Source organism: Pipistrellus hanaki, assembly GCF_964339955.1.
Source record: "Pipistrellus hanaki genome assembly, chromosome: 12".
Taxonomy (NCBI): domain Eukaryota; kingdom Metazoa; phylum Chordata; class Mammalia; order Chiroptera; family Vespertilionidae; genus Pipistrellus; species Pipistrellus hanaki.
Window position 1 is genome coordinate 32,519,675 of NC_140514.1, and position 15,365 is coordinate 32,535,039.

The 15,365-nt window shown below is 38.0% G+C and overlaps 1 protein-coding gene across 3 annotated transcripts in view; it reads right to left on the reverse strand.

Moving 5' to 3' along the window:
• Window positions 1–1,919: 1,919 nt before the first annotated feature.
• WDPCP (WD repeat containing planar cell polarity effector) overlaps window positions 1,920–15,365 on the reverse strand; it is a 361,986-nt gene continuing 348,540 nt past the window's right edge. For 2 of the 3 annotated variants that reach the window (XM_084901081.1, XM_084901082.1), the window contains 3 exons: window positions 13,904–13,983; window positions 10,337–10,368; window positions 1,921–2,631 (listed from right to left, as the gene is read on the reverse strand). In XM_084901081.1, the coding sequence (XP_084757207.1) occupies window positions 2,581–2,631; window positions 10,337–10,368; window positions 13,904–13,983 (163 nt within the window). In that variant the 3' untranslated portion in view covers window positions 1,921–2,580. Of the gene's footprint in view, window positions 2,632–10,336; window positions 10,369–13,903; window positions 13,984–15,365 lie in introns of all 3 variants that reach the window. The other variant, XM_084901083.1, reaches the window with a different exon arrangement.

Consider the following 15,365-nt stretch of genomic DNA (forward strand, 5'->3'; position numbering starts at 1 on the left):
GTTATACATCGTTTTGCTTAAAATTGCAGAAGCTATTGACATTGTTAGGTGAAGACTTACTATACAGCATGGATACACTAGACCAATGGTTGGCAAACTCATTAGTCAACAGAGCCAAATATCAACAGTACAACGATTGAAATTTCCTTTGAGAGCTAATTTTTTAAAACTTCTTCTAACGCCACTTCTTCAAAATAGACTTGTCCAGGCCGTAGTATTTTGTGGAAGAGCCACACTCAAGGGGCCAAATTGCCGCATGTGGCTTGAGAGCCTCAGTTTGCTGACCACGGCACTAGACAAAGAGCTGATTCCAGGCAGAGTAGGAGAGTGGGAGCATAATCTCAGTTTTGGTTATTTGTCTTATTAATGAACCCAAACCATTTCAGGTATTCCAAGCATAGTTTACTCTAGTAGCCATAGCTGATATGAATTATTGTGGAATTGTTTGGGGCCTGGGAATTTTGGCAAATAGCTGAAAAAGCTTGTGGATGTATTCCTTAAGGAGAAACGGTGACCTGTCAGTGCTAGTGCAGGCCAACCTTGGTATTCTTGTCTTTGCCACTCTTCTCACTTTAGAGCTGTGGTGGCTCATTCGTGGTCCTGCCAGTTCCTAGCAGAACAGGAATATCATTTTAGGGGAATGTTTAATAAACACTCCCAGGTTCCCCGCATTTGGAAAACATATTTATACACCATGTACACTGTGAAAGAAACTTGGTTTTCTATATTTTTGAGTTAATTTTTCCAGAGGCATGGGAAGTGGAAAAATGGGAAATTTAGTTAATAATTAAGTTTTACTTAGTTTCACCCAGACAACTGGTAAACTTATTATATAGAAAATAGTTTTATTGATATTATATTAATATCTCATTTAAGTGTTTACTTTTTAGTATAGACTATGATCTACTCACATAGGACCTAGAAATGGCACTGAACTTTTTTACTAGACTCTTTTTTACTAGTTGAAGAAAACAGTAGCTAGAAAAACAAAAGGATATGGTAGATCAAGAAATGTGGTTTGTATTTTTGGTTAATGATCATTTTCTAGAAAATCTGTAGAAAATGTTGCCATTTGACAAAAACCATATCTTAATACAATTTTTCTTTAAAAAATTAATTACCTTTTTAGTATGGCTCACGTACTAAATACAATATTAAAACTTTTGCAGAGCAGTAGAAAACTGAAAAATGTAACTTGAGCTTTTTTTTTTTTGTCATACCCTCAGGAAGGATACAGATGAATAGGAAATAGGGAGAAAAACCTAAAGTCTATAAAGCCTTCAGTCTAATTAGCTTTTAACAATAGATTTCAATTAGAATTTGCTACATATACAATATTTGAAAAAGATGTTCATTATTATAGGCTTATACTAATGAATGGATATCCAGAACTTTGAAAGGTCTGAAATGTTTACTCTGCTTGCAAGATAAGTTATCAAACTACAGTTTCATGCTGGCCTAATACCTGAGGCTCCTTGGTCAGAGATAAAAGACACTTTATTGCTCACAATAATAGTACCTAAGGTGTCAGGTTTTTTTTTTGTTTGTTTTTTTAAAATATATTTTATTGATTTTATACAGAGAGGAAGGGAGAGAGATAGAGAGCCAGAAACATCGATGAGAGAGTCATCGATCAGCTGCCTCTTGCACACCCCCTACCGGGGACATGCCCGCAACCAAGGTACATGCCCCTAACCGGAATCGAACCCGGGACCCTTCAGTCCCCAAGCCGACGCTCTATCCATTGAGCCAAACCGGTCCCGGCTAGGTGTCAGTTTTTTGGAGGGAGAAGGGACGTCCTGATTTCGTGGGCACCATTACTATAGAGCCGTGATCGGCAAACTGTGGGCTCTTTGGCCCCTTGAGTGTGGCTCTTCCACAAAACACCCCGGCCTGGGCAAGTCTATTTTGAAGAAGTGGTGTTAGAAGAAGTTTAAGTTTAAAAAAGTTGGCTCTCAAAAGAAATTTCAATCGTTGTACTGTTGCTATTTGGCTCTGTTAACTAATGAGTTTGCCGACCACTGCTATAGAGTGATGGGGGGGGGGGGGGCAGGTGCTGTCTTCGCACTCCGGGCTGTGTACAGGACAGGTATTGTGGACCTGGCAGTGCCTATCTTTTATCACCGGGTAAGCCTGCCTGCCTTTTGCTCACCAGGGGACAGAACCTGTTCCAAGGGGAGCAGTAATTCAAGAAACCCATGGAAAACTGTCTCCCAACAATGGGTCTGAGCTGGAATTTTTGCTTAATACTTTATTTGTGATGCAAATTAATGACATAAACAAGATCACAAGAGCAAATGTTTAAAATACTTAGAAGAACTAACTTTAAATATTCTACTCTTGAAGCACCAAATAATGCATAATTTAAGAACTTTCCAACATTTTACATTACTGAAAATAAGTAAAGCACCATAGCACTTTAATTAGGATCATTTGCCATTATGCTACATGTTTTTGAAGTAAATAAAACTTTATTTTGAAAATACTGAATTTAAACTCTTAACTAATTTATACCGTCTTTCCTCTTTTTTAATCCATATAGGGAGGTTTTTAGTCAGTAAAACACAAATTTCATATTATTTACACCAAACCAAAGTGAATCAATCTGAGAGAACCACCATCTCCAATTTCCTGAAAGCAAACAAATAAAAATAATTAAAATGATGTTTAAACAGAGAGTAAAAGTGACTTAATACTTATATTTTAAATATTTTTACTTTTAATATTTAAAAACAGTGAAACAAAATAAAAGTATAAATGCATTATACATGCAAACAAGAGAACTGTATGTTTATCTTACTCTTAAAATTTTGACACAGCATTCGTAAAAATCAGTGAAAGGAAATAATATTTCATGAGGCATGAAATGGCAAAGGAAGGAAAGGATGGCTGTTGAAACTTGGACGATTCTGAAGGCTCCTACAATGAAAAGTTGCAAATTGTGGGTCCTCGTTTCTGATCCCGCCTATTTGGTTTTACAATATTATCTGTTCTGCAGGTCCTATATCGCATATATTTCTTGATTTTGGTGTTTTACCAAGTATTTAACAGTGGCTCTTGAGGTAACGGTTCATAGAGAAGATAATGGTTTTTCAAGCCCTATATAAGATTTTACAAAGCTGCAAAGAGCTACCAACAAGAACCTCATCCTTTTCTCATTTCTTTTTCTTTCTCCCCCCAAAAGGATTTCTATTTTTTAAATTTAATTTATTGATGTGACATCAGTTAATAAAGTTATGTAGGTTTCAAGTGTACAGTTCTGTGATACATCACCTGCATGTGATATTGTGTGTTTACCACCCAAAGTCAGATCTTCTTTCCTCATCATACATTTGACCTCATTTACCCTTTATGACTCTCCCTGCCCTTTCCTTCTGGTAGCCACCAAACTGTTGTCTGTATCTGTGTTTTTGCTTTTGTTTTTCTTGTTTGTTCATTTGTTACTTCTAGTTTTATATCCCAGATATGGTGTTTTGTTTTTTTCCTGTCTGACTTATTTTGCTTAACATGACATTATCAAAATCCATCCATGTTGTCACAACTGGCAGTATTTCATCCTTTCTTATGGCTGAATAGCATTCTAGTTTATATATGTACCACATCTTCTTTATACAATCCTTGACAGAAGGACACTTAGTTGTTTCCATGTCTTGACCACCATGAATAATGCTGCATTGAACAGAGATGCAGATAGCTTTGCAAATAAATGTTTTCAAAGTTTGTAGGTAGATACCCGGAAGAAGGCTTGCTGGGTCATATGGTAAGTGTATGCCTAATTTTTAAAGCATCTTCTATGTTACTCTCCATAGTGGTTGTACCAGTTTACACTCCCACCAGCAGTGATTGATAGGATCATATGGTATCCACAACCTCTCCAACACTTGTTATTAGTCTTGTTGATAATAGCCAGTCAAACAGGTATGAGGTGGTATCTCATTGAATTACCATAGACACCACAGACACCACCGAAAAACAAAGGATCATACTAGAGTACTATGGAAGATTGTATGTTACCAAACTCAATAACCTAGAAGAAATGGGTAACCCTTTAGAAATATATAACCTTCCTAGAATGAATTGAGAATAATTGGAAAATATCAATATATATAGATGGATCGACAGTGAGGAAATTGAAACAACCACCAAAAAACCCCTGAAAAAGTAAAAGTCCAGGACCAGATGGCTTCACTAGTGAATTCTACCTAATACCGTGTTTCCCCGAAAATAAGACATCCTCCGAAAATAAGACCTACTTACAGGCTTCCTTCTGAGTGAAATATAAGGCATCCCCCTGAAAATAAAGGCCCTCCCCTAGGAGTCACAAGAAATTCACCAGGAAACTCAGGAATTGGATTGTTATGATGATGTTCCAGAAGATGATGACATGATTGTCATTGAATAAATGAGTAAATTCTTGATACTGTAGGATTCACAGTTTGTCTGGTTTGTGTTGACAACTACCGTACTACTGTACCGTATACAGGTAATAAATTTCCTTTATTTTCATTTAACAATAAATGTGTACCGTATTCTTCTTCATGGAAAAATAAGACATCCCTTGAAAATAAGACCTAGCACATCTTTGGGAGCAAACATTAATATAAGACACTGTCTTATTTTTGGGGAAACAGGGTAGTCAAACAGATTTTGTATTGATAGTCTCAAACTCCTCCAAAAAATTGAAAAGGCAATATTTTGCCTTCCTAACACATTCTATGAGGCCAATATAGTCCTGATACCAAAAACTTGACAAGAATAACACACAAAAAAAGAAAATATCTGATGAATACAGATGAAGAAATCACAAACAAAATACTAGCAGATCAAATATAAAATACAATTAAAAGAATACATCATGATCTAGTGAGGTTCATTACAGTCACAAGGATGGTTCAATCTACGCAAATCGATCAATGTAATACACTACACACATTAACAAATAAAGGATAAACACCATCTGATTATATTAGTAGATGCAGAAAAAGCATTTGACAACATTCATTAAAACACTGAGTAAAAAAGACCATATACGACAAATCTCCAGTTAGTATACTAATGATGAAACGCTGAAAGCTTTTCCTCTAAAATCAGGAACAAGACCAGGATATCTACTCTTATCACTGTCAATCAGCCTAAAACCGGGAGGTCTTGGCCAGAGTCCTCAGTCAGGAGGAATAAATAAAAGGCATTCAATTTGGAAATGAAGAAGTAAAAATGTCACTTTTTGCAGATGACATTGTTCTTTATATAGAAGAACCTAAAGACTCCATCCCCAACAAGGGTTTTCTGACAGGAGTGGAGAGAGGCCCGATGCACAGAATTCGTGGAGGAGGAGGCCTTCCTCTCCCCAGCGGCCAGCACCAGCCTCCCTCTGCACCAGGACCCGGGCTTCCTTCGCAGTCCTGGCTCTGTCCGGAAGAACATCCAGTCTAATTAGCATATTACACTTCCATTATTATAGATGATTATTATAGATTCTGAAACTGGAGGATGTAAGACTAACAGTGAGTGATATTATTTGAAAATAGCACAGTGGGGACATTTAAAAAATATATATTTTTATTGATTTAATAGAGAAAGGAAGAGGGAGAGAGAGAGAAACATCAATAGTGAGACAGAATCATTGATCAGTCTCCTGCACATCCCCCACCGTGGGGATCGACCCTACAACCTGGGCAGGAATTGAACCGTGATCTCCTGGTTCCCAGGTTAATGTTCAGCCACTGAGCCATGCTGGCGGGGCACAGTGGAGACATTTTTGGAAGTTTGGAGATAGCCTACTTAGAGTGGAAGAGGAAAAGGAGAAAGATAAAGAAGAGTAGGGCTGAGGGTTGAACTTAAACTAACATTTCATAATTGGAGACATTTTTCTTAAAGGTTATTCCTCAAGTTATATCATCAAAGTTCTTTTTGCTGAGAAGCCTTTCAGAAAGACATTAAATTATAGTATTTCAAATAGTTGTACCTCAAAAAACCCCACAAAAAACAAGTGTGGCTGGCAAGTAAGGGAAACATGTATGCAAGAGCTTGTGGATCCTGATGTACAGAAGAAAAAACCAAAAACCACACCTGGAGAATGAGTAACAAAAAGAATGAGTAATTTAATATTCCCTGGGGCCTTTGTGTGCGTGCTGGCTTTAGCTTTCAATTTTATTTTTTTAGCTTTCAATTTTAAAATAAAAAATTTTTATAAGCACTGGGATTTATAAAAATACATAAGATCCAACTCATAGTTATAAGCTACTATACCAAAATGTATTTTTTTTACACCACTCTGACAGTCATTGAGAAATGCGGGCTTAGCTTTTGGTCTTGTGCAGTAACTGGCAGAGATCCGAGGTAAATTATTTTCCTAAGAACTGGATGTAATTGTTGCTTGAAAGCCAGGTTTTGCCTATTCGGGAAGCATTGTCTGTTTAAGCAGAATAAAGAATTCTTGATATTCTTTAGTGTCTTCCTTCTCTCCAGGCCTTAATACTTCTCTTACGTTAGGAATTACATTTAAAAACGGTTAGAGCGTCATCCTGATATATTAAGGTTGCAGGTTCAATCCTCGTTCAGGGAACATACAAGAATCAACCAATGAATGCATAAATAAGTGGAACAATAAATTGATATATCTCTCTTTCTCCTCCTCCATCCCTCTTTCTAAAATCAATGAAAAAAAATAAGATTAAGAAAATTAAAATAAAATCTATCCTATTTTTAAAGAAGACTTCAGAGTATTTCTAGGTTTCCATGAAAGTCTGTTTCATGCTATAACACTGACCGATACTCTCTGTACTTTATAGCAATTTTTGATGATCAATGAAATAATGTATACTCAATTAATAATTAACAATAAAGTATATTCATTAAATTTGGGGAAACAGAAAGATACAAAATTTATCCATAGTCACACCAGACATAAGAAAACTATGGTTTCATGTGTATTTGCTTCTAGTCTTTTTTTTCCCCCCCATGTATACATTTTGTTTGTTTTTAAAACAGCAGAAATCATATTGTATTTACAGTTCTCTGTATTTTTGGTTTACGTTTTTTGGCTTCACTTTATTCTTCAATGCTCCCACACAGTCTTCGTTTTTAATGCCTAAATGTTATTTCATTAAATACTATAGTGCTCTTTAATCCTTCCTTTTATTTTTGTTAAACTTATACTGTTTCCATTTTCTTCTTTTTTTTTTTTTAATAAATAATACTATGAAAGACACTTAGGCATGCAGTGTCTTCTTTGTTTGGGAGTATTTCCTTGCTGTAGAGAGTTAGCAGTAGAATTAAAGGATAAAAATTTACGAAATTGTAGGCCCCTGGATGAACAGTATAGAAGTGGTAGTTTTGGTTTGTTTCTTTCCTAGTTCAGGAGGAGGTGATCATGTTTGGTAAAGGAAGTTGTAGTTTCAACAGAGTCTGCTTTTCATTTGATTGAGTTTTGAAACTGTGCTCACCCTGGACTGAAAGGCAACATGTTAATTCATGCAATAACTTCATACAACAAAAGGGTTTTCCCCAGTCCCTCGTTGGAGCTCTGCGTTTAGTTAAGTGTGTTTTCTGAGCCACATCCTGTTGCTGTTACCTAATGTTAGGCAATCCCAGGTCCCCTTTCTTTTTAAATGTATACAAACTCTCATAAGCAAACTCTGCAGACAAGTGAAGGTTTGCTTTGCTACAAACTGGATTTTGACCTGTTGCTCGTTTAATACAGATAGCTTTTATTTAAAAAATGTAGAAATTGGCAAAAGACCTAAATAGGTACTTCTCCAGAGATGAAATACAGATGGCCAACAGACATATGAAAAGGTGCTCAATGTCATTAATCATCAGAGAGATGCAAATGAAAAGCACAATGAGATGTCACCTCACACCTGTCAGATGGGTATTATGAAGATATCAATAAACAAGTGTTGGCGAGGATGTGGAGAAAAGACAACCCTGAGGATGTGGAGAAAAGGGAGCCCTCATGCACTGTTGGTGGGAATGCAGACTGGTGCAGCCACTATGGAGAGCAGTATACTAGTAGAATTACCTTGAAAAATTAAAAAATGGAACTGCCTTATAACCCAGTGCTTCCACTTCTGGAATCTATCAAAAAACCCGAAACACTAATTTGAAAGACTATATGCACCCCTATGTTCGTTGCAGCATTATTTACAATAGCCAAGACGTGGAGCAGCCCAAATGCCCATCAGCAGATGCGTGGATAAAATGGTGGTTCATTTACACAATGGAATACTACTCAGCCATAAAGAAAGAAGGAAATCTTACCCTTTAAAATAGCCTGGATAGACCTGAAGAACATCATGCTTAGTGAAATACGCACATCCGAGAACAAGTACCATATTATTTCACTTGTATGTGGAATGAACCAGATAAATGAACAAAATAGAAACAGACTCAGAGAGAAAACAGACTGACAGCTGTCAGAGGGGAGGGGGTTGACAGCTGGTAAAAAAACAGTGAAGGGATTAAGCAAAAAAGAGCTATGTGAATAGGATTTTTGTCTTTTTTTTTTTTTTTTCCAAAACCCTATTTGAGGACATGTTTAGTTTATTTTTCAGTTTTCTAACACAGCATTCTTGAGTGTGAATCAAGTGCAAGAAATGCTTCTAATTAGATAAATTTACTATGTGCATGTTTTGAAATATTAAGTCAGTAAGAACAATAATAATGTTTTGGAATTTATAAAATGCTTTCACATGACCTAATTTGACATATTCCTATGATATTACTAAATATAATTATTCCCATTTTACAGATAAGGAAGTAGGTATACAAAATGTGTGGCAGCCGAAACCAGTTTGGCTCAGTGGATAGAGAGTCAGCCTGCGGACCAAAAGGTCCCAGGTTTGATTCTGGTCAAGGGCATGTACCCTAGCATAGGGTGTGCAGAAGGCAGCTGATCAATGTTTCTCTCTCATCGATGTCGCTAACTCTCTATCCCTCTCCATTTCTTTCTGTAAAAAAATCAATAAAATATATTTTTAAAAAATGTGTAGCAATGAGGAAGGAGGGGCACAAAACTGGGACTGAGACAGTTGGCCTACAAATCCTGCATTCTTTCTATTACACCATTATGCCTCTCAAAGTACTCCCATTGCCTTTTTTTTTGTCTTAGCCTCTCCAAATCAGAACTAAAACTCAGTTTCAATATTGAAAATCAATAGTTGTATCCATAAAGAAGATTGAAACAATGATATTGATGATTATTAGTAGTATTAGTAGAAGTGAATTTAAGTTTACATACACTTTGGTATAAGTTTGAAATTATCCAGAATTAAGTTTAAAAATGTATTAGTTCCATACAATTAATAAAGTCCTACCAAATACAGTTTCCTAAGTTCAAATAGTTTCATGAAAATCCTGTGGTGAATGTGAAATTATCTCTATTTTGCAGATGAAGAAGTTGAGGCTAACAGAGATGCAATGATTTTTCCAAAGTTATAATGCTAGTAGTTGTGGAACTATCTTTCAAATTCAAGTTTCATAGTGAATCAGTCACTATAATCCACTATGGGTTTTTAATAAATGGTGAGGCTTCTCTGATTTACACCCGAGCTTTCTGAAATTACAGGTCACTGTTATTGTCTCTCAAAGTGAACTTCAATTTAATGTCAGTGTCATAATATGGAGAGGGACCTCACACGCATTGCTTATTAATATTACACATCAATGTGATAAAAGTGACAAAGATAACTTGTCATGATTACAAACCTTTCCTTTTTAAACTTAATCCTGGATAATTTCAAACTTATACCAAAGTATAGAGAATGGTGTATGTAAACTGCTATATTACTCATCACCCACTTTCATCAATTATCTCACATGACTTAAATTCACTTATACACCTCCTCCTTTCTTCTCACGAGTTATTTTGAGGCAAATTTCAGACATATAATTTCATTTGTACATAATCAATGTACACAATTTTATGTTTCAGAAATAAATATTTTAGGAATCACAACTTTGAAATACTGAAAATCTGAGTAGTGTTCTAGAAAGATGCTTCCACTTAATGTATACCAGTAGGCAGTTTCCTAAGTTCAAAACAATTACATACAGCCCTAGTTGGTTTGGCTCAGTGGATAGAGCATTGGCCTGCAGACTGGAGGGTCCTGGGTTTGATTCCGGTCAAGGGCACATGCCTAGGTTACAGGCTTGATCCCCAGTAAGGGGGGCATGTAGGAGGCAGCAAATCAATGATTATCTCTCATCATTGATGTTTCTCTCCCTCTCCCTTCCTCTCAGAAATGAATAAAAATATATTAAAAGACAATAATTACAGTATGCTTTTCTCTTGGAATTTAATTCCTACAAGAAACAGAAATAGAAAGTGTTTTACCTGTCCTATGCAGTCTTCTCTTATTTCTCCTTCTAAAGTAAAAGAGCACAACATTAATTATCTTAAAATCTAATAATGGACCTTAACAATATTTTTAATAAAATCTTTTAACACCCTCACTAAACAGAGAAATACTTAAAACAATCATAATGTAAACACATTAAAATACTAAAAACTCAGAGAAAGCAATAATCAATCTTCATAATAGTAATCAAGTAACAATTATTCTCCTACATACATGTTATGGCCAATATCTACAGCCTGTATTGTGCTTTTTCTCATTAAAATGGTGCCCTAAAACTCGCATAACAAGTAAGTTTCATCTCCGTGCCAATTCTGGTTGATTAGTGGTGGTTATCCAGGGAAACTGTGGAACTGTGTTGAGAAGTTTTAAGAGGATTGTTATTTTGTTTAGTGGAAAAGAATACTATGTTTGATTAATGGGGATGTGTTCTCAAAGCAGTAATATACCTACTGACCCTGGCTTAGTACATTAAAATGATGCTTTTAAAAGAGGCGTCCTTACTTAAATTTATGTCATTAGGCTAAGAGAAAAGAAGTGTAATTATGGCCTCAATCTAACGTCTCACTATGGATGGACATCGGGCAGACATCCATGCGCATGGTCTCATTCTTGAAACCAGTAACTGCTGGTATTTCTAAGTCCCGGTACAGTGCTCAGTAAGTGCGTGCATGCACCACCCATTTGGCACTGTGCTTACGTTAACTTGTACGTTTTCTAAAGCTCACCAGCAGCACTTTATTCCTCCTCGTAGTCCTAGCACCAGGAAGTGCCTTGATGATGATCACATTTCTATAATAGTGTGCGTCTTCTCTAAGTTGTCTACCCGTGTTCTCTCTTAACTGACTAGCTTCTTTACATGATTTTTCTGAATTCTTTGTCAAGCAGTTCATGGATCCCTTTCTGTAGGGTCGCTTACTAGAACTTTATTAATTTCCTTTGACGATGTTCTATTTGCCTGAATTTTTACGATGCTTATAGTCTTGCAGTGGTGTCTGTGAATTTGAAGGAGCAGGAGCCTCTTCTGTTCTTTACAGATTATTTTTGTCAGGTAAGACCTGCTCCTGCCAGGCAACCAGACTGACGGGCTTGCCTCCGGGATGGCGGCTGAGCAGGGCCAGGGCCAGGGCCAGGCCAGGAGGCTGCTTCCGGTCTCACAGTCACATCCCTGGTGGGCTGGCCTGTTACTTGTGCCGGTGTATCTCATGCCAGATCCCCAGGCGACTGGGGCTACGTCTGGGTCCATGCTGGCAGGCTCATTACTTGGGGTGCAGATCAGCATGTCTCTTCCCAGGCCCCTTGATGAGACTACCTCTGAGATGGCGCAACTGGAGCTGGTCATAGGGTTGCTTCCAGGTCCAAAGTTGGTCCGCAGATAGTGGACCTGTTATGGGGTCATACATGATGTGGTTCCTGCCAGCGCCATGGGGCTGGTAGTATGACCATGAGTGACAGGGGCTGGAGCCAGGATCCCAGGGGGACAGAGCTGTTCCTGGGTCTGCAGTCAGGTCTGTATTCATCAGGCCTGCTACCGGGGTGTGGGTGCGTCTTGGTCTTGGGCTCCACTAGGGTTTGCAACTTCCTACCTGGATTTTGAAGCTCTTGGAGTGGCCTTTTTGTTCATGGATGTTTGCCAGTGTAGTGTGGGGGCATGGGGGTCTCATATTCTGTTATGTTGCTAGTAACCATCAACTTTCAATTTCAACTTTAGTGCTGGCCTTGTTGTATACAATTAACTTTGCTTAAAATTCAAGGGAAAACAAACTTAAGAGGGAAAAATATCATTTTTTTTTCCTACTGAGAATCCCATATCTTTAAACCATTGATACAAAAAAAAAAAAAAAATCACTTTAAATTATTTACTCAAGGGCCATCTTTTATGAGAATCATTCCATTGAAATTGTGACTTCATAGGTGACAACAACTGAATAGTTGGAGTGACAGTATTTTGAGTCAGAGATGGGACCATATATTAACCCTTTGCACTCCGAACCATTCTGGACATTGGCTACCAGCTACTCGACGCTACTTTGCGAAACGTGTGTTGAATTAACTCAATTCCCCGTAATCACTAATAAACTGCAATGTCCCCTGAGAGGGGACATCCGAGTGATATGCTAGAATTCCTATGTCCCCTGAGAGGGAACAGCGGAGTGCAAAGGGTTAAACAGGCATTGTGACATATAGTAACTACCTTTGTCTTTTCACTGCCAGTCATCTGTGTGTTATTCGTGCTTCCATTTTCATAGTATCTCACCCAATTTCTTTTGCATGTTGAAATTGTACTTTGCGGGCCACCAACTCAGCTTGACTGGAGGTGATTACTTTGTTACTTTTTCATTTTTTATTTGGCACCAGTTTTAGGGAGTACATTACATGACTGCCTATGTTATGACTAGAGACCTGGTGCACAAAATTCGTGCACTGGCGGGTGTGTTCCTCAGCTTGGATTGTGAGAGGGCGCAGGCCACACCACGGGACTCTACTGGTGCATGATCAAGGCCAGGGAGGAACGTGGGAGGTTGGCAGGGCATGTCCAGCCCATCTCACTCAGTCCAGGTCAGCTGGAACCCAGCAGCAAGCTAACCTACCGGTTGGAGCATCTGCCCCCTGGTGGTCAGTGCACATCATAGTGAGCAGTTGAGCAGACTTAGCATATAATTAGCATATTACACTTTGGTTGAATGGCTGATTGGACAACCAGACACTTAGCATATTAGGCTTTTATTATATAGGACTAGTGGCCAGGTGAACAAAATTCATGCATGGGGGGGCAGGTTGTCCCTCAGCCTGGCCTGCACCCTCTCCAATCTGGGACCCCTTGGGGGATGTCCAACTGCCAATTTAGGCCCTATCCAACCAGCAGTCGAACATCCCTCTCACAACCCAGGACCGCTGGCTCCTAACCACTTACCTGCCTGCCTGCCTGATCACCCCTAACCACTCTGCCTGCTAGTCTGATCAACCCTAATTGGCCCCCCATCCCCTTTCTGGACTGATCACCCCTAACTGCCACTCTCCCCTGCCGGCCTGCTTGCCCCCAACTACCCTCTCCTGCTGGCCTGATCACCCCTAACCACCTCTGCCTCGTCCCCACCACTATGGCTTTGTCCAGAAGGTCTCCTGGTCTAATTAGTATAGATACTATGTACATTTCTCTCCTATAGAATTGGGCAAAAATCAGGTCACTTTTCTCAGTGACCTTCAGAGCCTGGTTTCTCATTGTAATCTCCAGGCCAGCAGCATATACATCACTTGAGAGCTTGTAGAAATTCAGAATTATGGGCTCCCCCCCCCCCCAAGGCCTAGTGAATGAGAATTAATATCATAGTAAGAGCCTCGCATTTATTTGTATGTTCGCTAAAATTAAATTTTTGTTATAAGCAGGTATTTTGCATTATACCAACCAAGTCCCAACTTATAGCAAACCAACTAGAAATACCCAGGGCTTTCTTATTTTTACTCATTTACTGAAAGCTCTCGCCAGGTGTAATCCCGCTTTTCTGTTACACTGTGAATGCTCTGGGTTCCGTGGATACCATTACCTTTCTTAAAACAGGCCTCATCCGGCAAAGCTTCAGCACAGGCGTCTTTGTCAAGCTCATTCCTTCTGTCAAATACCTGTCTGTTGTGTAAAGTTTTTTTTTTTTAAATTGGTAAAGGGTAAAAAAGAAAATTATATATAGTTAAATATGTTACAGATTTTTAAATATTAAATATTTTCAAACTTAAGAAGTCTAAAAAAATGTAATTAAAAATTTCCTTGGAACATTTCAATGATGTAATAATTTAAATACCATAATGTTAAAAACGGATTTTAATTTTCCCACCACTGAGTATTGTATAGGACATTTTGAAGAGTATTAAGTCCAACTTTAATATACAAATATTTTGTGCATAATTTTCAAGAATGTCATATAATTTGAATCACACATTATAATGTTTGTGACTAGCTTCTGTCACTCAGTATAATGCCCTTATATTCGTCCAGGATGTTACATGTGTTAATAGTTTGTTACTTTTTATTGCTGAGTAATACTTTATTGTGTATAAATGTACCGGTTTGTTTATTCACCTATTGAAGGATATTTATTTTCCCAGGTTTTGGCAATTATGAGTAAAATGGCTATAAACATTCATGTACAGGTTTTCATGTGACATGAATATTTGCTCTCCAGAAATTAAAACGCAAGAATAGCATTGTTGAATTAGATGATACCTTATGTTTATTTTTGTAGGAAACTGCTCAGTTCTTTCCTACCATGGCTGTTCCGTGCTATGTTCTCACCAGCAAAGTCTGAGAGTCCCATTGCTCGGTGCTTTGCATTGTCAGTATGATTTTATTGTACACATTTTGATAGGTACGCGGGGGTATCTCATTATCGTTTTAATTTTGCATTTCTCTCACGGCTAATGATGTTGCATATTTTTTCATGTGCTTATTTGCCATCCATATATCTCCTTATCAAAGTGTCTGTTCAAATTCTTTTGCCCATTTTAATTGTGGTGTATTTTTTTTGTTTTTTTTGTTTTTTTGTCTTATTGAGTTTTCAGAGTACTTTATACATTCTGGACACAAATACTTGATCTGTTATATGATTTGCAGATATTTTCCCTCACATGTAGCTTGTCTTCTCATACTCTTAACAGTGTCCTTTGAAGAGCAAAAGTTGGTAAAATCCACCTCGCCAGGTTTGTTTTATCCTCAGCCAAGGATATGTCTACTGATTTTAGAGAGGGGAAGACAGGGAGGAGGGGAGAGTGAGAGAAAAATGCTGGCAATTGTCTCCCCTATGTGCCCCGACTGGGGACGGACCCATAACCTAGGTATGTGCCATGATTCCTATCCCTCAACCCGTCGGTGCACCAGATGATGCTCCGACCAACTGAGCCGCCTGGCCAGGGCCTTTTACCAGTTTTTTAAATGGTGTCAAATCTAAGAATTCTTTGACTACTTCCAGATCAGGAAGATTGCTTCCTATGTTTTTTTCCCCCCTAAAAGTTTTA